General features: G+C 37.0%; 1 protein-coding gene and 1 long non-coding RNA gene across 3 annotated transcripts in view; one reads left to right on the top strand and one right to left on the bottom strand.

Annotated features, from left to right (window-relative positions):
• LOC137967312 (basic proline-rich protein-like) overlaps positions 1-2,057 on the top strand; it is a 9,730-nt gene extending 7,673 nt beyond the window's left edge. For both annotated transcript variants that reach the window (XM_068813831.1, XM_068813833.1), the window contains exon 7: positions 1-2,057. This exon is cut by the window's left edge and continues 521 nt beyond it. In XM_068813831.1, the coding sequence (XP_068669932.1) occupies positions 1-33 (33 nt within the window). In that variant the 3' untranslated portion in view covers positions 34-2,057.
• A 150-nt stretch (positions 2,058-2,207) lies between these two features.
• LOC137967313 (uncharacterized) overlaps positions 2,208-2,500 on the bottom strand; it is a 13,971-nt gene continuing 13,678 nt past the window's right edge. Inside the window, exon 3 of the long non-coding RNA XR_011116518.1 lies at positions 2,208-2,395. This is a non-coding gene — a long non-coding RNA (uncharacterized lncRNA). The remainder of the gene's footprint in view (positions 2,396-2,500) is intronic.

The following is a 2,500-nucleotide window of genomic DNA, read 5'->3' as shown; positions in this document are numbered from 1 at the left end:
TCGCTAACAACGACATCAACGATGTGTCCCTAATGCTAACGTTACCACAGTCGCGAAAACACTTTAATAGACGCTTTCCACAATTCAAGTGCCCTGAGTTATGCTTTTGTGGTGTGGAGTAAATCCTACGACATATTTCTTTGACAACTGGTGAATTAATATGTAGGACCACTGGTAACATCATTAAAAGATAAATGAATTTTTTTCTCAGTTGTCGCAGTTTTAGCAAATGCGTAATGTAATGTGTAATGTAATGTAAAATCTTTATTTAAACGCGGTAAAGTCATCAGGAGTATAAAAAATTAGAAATAACCTAACTATCCTAAACAAAATACAAAAACTTACTACAACTAATCTAACTAAAACCTGTTTTTCATAAATGCCGTGTATACCCTAACATTAAAAATGAAGATTAACTAATCGTTTAAATTGACTTAGATATTTAGCTTCTCTCACGTTACAGGGAAGGCTGTTCCAGAGGACTGCTCCGCTATAACTAAAGCTGTTTTTCATGAAATTAGTTCGCGGAAACGGGACAAATAGTTTGTTAACAGAGTCCCTCAGGGAATAGCGCGTTTCATTTCGTTTAACAAATTTAGAAGACCGTTTAAAGCAAGACCATTTAAAGACTTGTATATATACCATTAAGGCTTTCTGTATTTGAAATTGAGTGCTCAAGTCTTTCCAATCGAGTTGTCTAATTAAGCGGTTAGCATCAGCATCATAGCTACATAAGGTTAAGACGCGAGCGGCATTGTTCTGAAGCTTCTGTAGCCTGTCAAATAACGTTTTACCACAAATACCCCAGACAGGTTTGCAATAGTCGAAATGAGGTTGAATTAATGCACTGTATATATAATGAAGTTAATGCTATCAACCCATTAGCTAAGACAAGAATATGAACACACTTAGTGGGGTAAAGGGGTAGGGGATTAAGCAATCCAGTCGCAAAATAGCTGACATAACATGTTGGTCTAAAGCTAGTATTATGCAACAAAGAGAGATGATAGTTCTCTCTCAAGGGTGAAAATCCCTTGGCTGCGGAAGGGGTAGTAATGCCCTACAGGAGGTGATAATCCTCCGGGGTAACACTCATTCCCATGGCAACACAGCTATAGGGGTACCGATCCCCAGAATGAATAGCTACCAAAAGTCTATGGGTGAAAGTGTGACCAGCATGGGAGCACTTAATCCCCAACCCTGACTTTATTGTACTATTAACAAATATAAACACCTCTTAATGAGCAACAAAATATTAGCAATAGGAATAACAAGGTGCTATCTTGTAAAGGAATATATATTATTGACAGTTGACAATAAGTCAAACTGCCAGAGTTCATGTCCTTCAAGATTGTTGTGACTATGTTGTTGCTGCTTTTGTTTTGTTTTTTTTTGTAGACTATAGCTATTAAGGCTTCCCATATTGTCTTTTGAGTACTAGTAATTGTGAAATTCTACCACTACAAACGGAAGGGTGGGAGGGAACTGTGATTCTTGTCAAAGCTGAAGAACAGAATGAATCACTGAACAGAAGCAAACAGAGAAACACGCTTTGATTGACAGAGGGAAAAGCCAGTGCTGTGATTGGACAATAACTGACTGCGCATGAGGCCCATAGGCTAAATAAGCTTTTTGCCCCTGTATTGCTAGCATTTACAGATACATGATTGTTTGCTGTTAGCTTGACTCTAATAAGCTAAAGGTTGTATTATTAACTGTAATTTATATTCTATAAATTTTCTAGTAGGTGGAGGGACAAAAGGTATAATTCTTTTTATTGCTCCTATCCCGGAAGTGACCTTTTAAGATAAGTGGTGATAAACAGAATAGACTCAAGAGTCGAATATTATTACTACAGTATTGTCTTGTTTCTTAGTTATTCCTCACGGTCGAGAAGTTAAGGGCATGTTTAGCGCTTACTTTAATTGGAAAAGCAATTCATAACTTCAATTCCATGAGATGACTTTGGTATGTTTTGCTTTAATGTGCACCTTAGCCTAAATATTTTTTGGTTAAAATTTACATCTTCCCATCCAAAATAAACACAATTTACCATTTTCAACTCGAAATATTGCTCTCCCCGTGCCATACAAGTTTCTTGAAGTTAGAAAAACTAGCAGTTACTTGGACCCACGACTGAGCTGTAAGAGGCATGGGTCTACTCTTAGTTTTACTTCAAAAACTGCTTCGCAATGCAAAAACTACTTTCATAATAGATCACTGTCACTTATTCACCTCTTACGACACATGGAACGAACTGGAAAATGACTATAGCCCAGATGGCCTACCGCTGGATCAAAACTTATTAGCTGTCATGACCGTCGTGGTATTAACCTGGGACTGGTTATACCTTTTCTGGTCACCGTCATAGTTGACTCCCACCTGAATAGCTTTTCTGCATCAAAATAATAACAAAAATAATAGTAATTGTTTTATATATAGCACCATTTCCCTTGGGTCCAAAGCCGCTTTACAGAAAAATTTCTAATTACATTAATTC

Source organism: Montipora foliosa, chromosome 8 (assembly GCF_036669935.1).
Source record: "Montipora foliosa isolate CH-2021 chromosome 8, ASM3666993v2, whole genome shotgun sequence".
NCBI classification, from domain to species: Eukaryota; Metazoa; Cnidaria; class Anthozoa; order Scleractinia; family Acroporidae; genus Montipora; species Montipora foliosa.
Note: the sequence above shows the minus strand (reverse complement) of the source record. Positions and strands in the feature narration are given on the sequence as shown.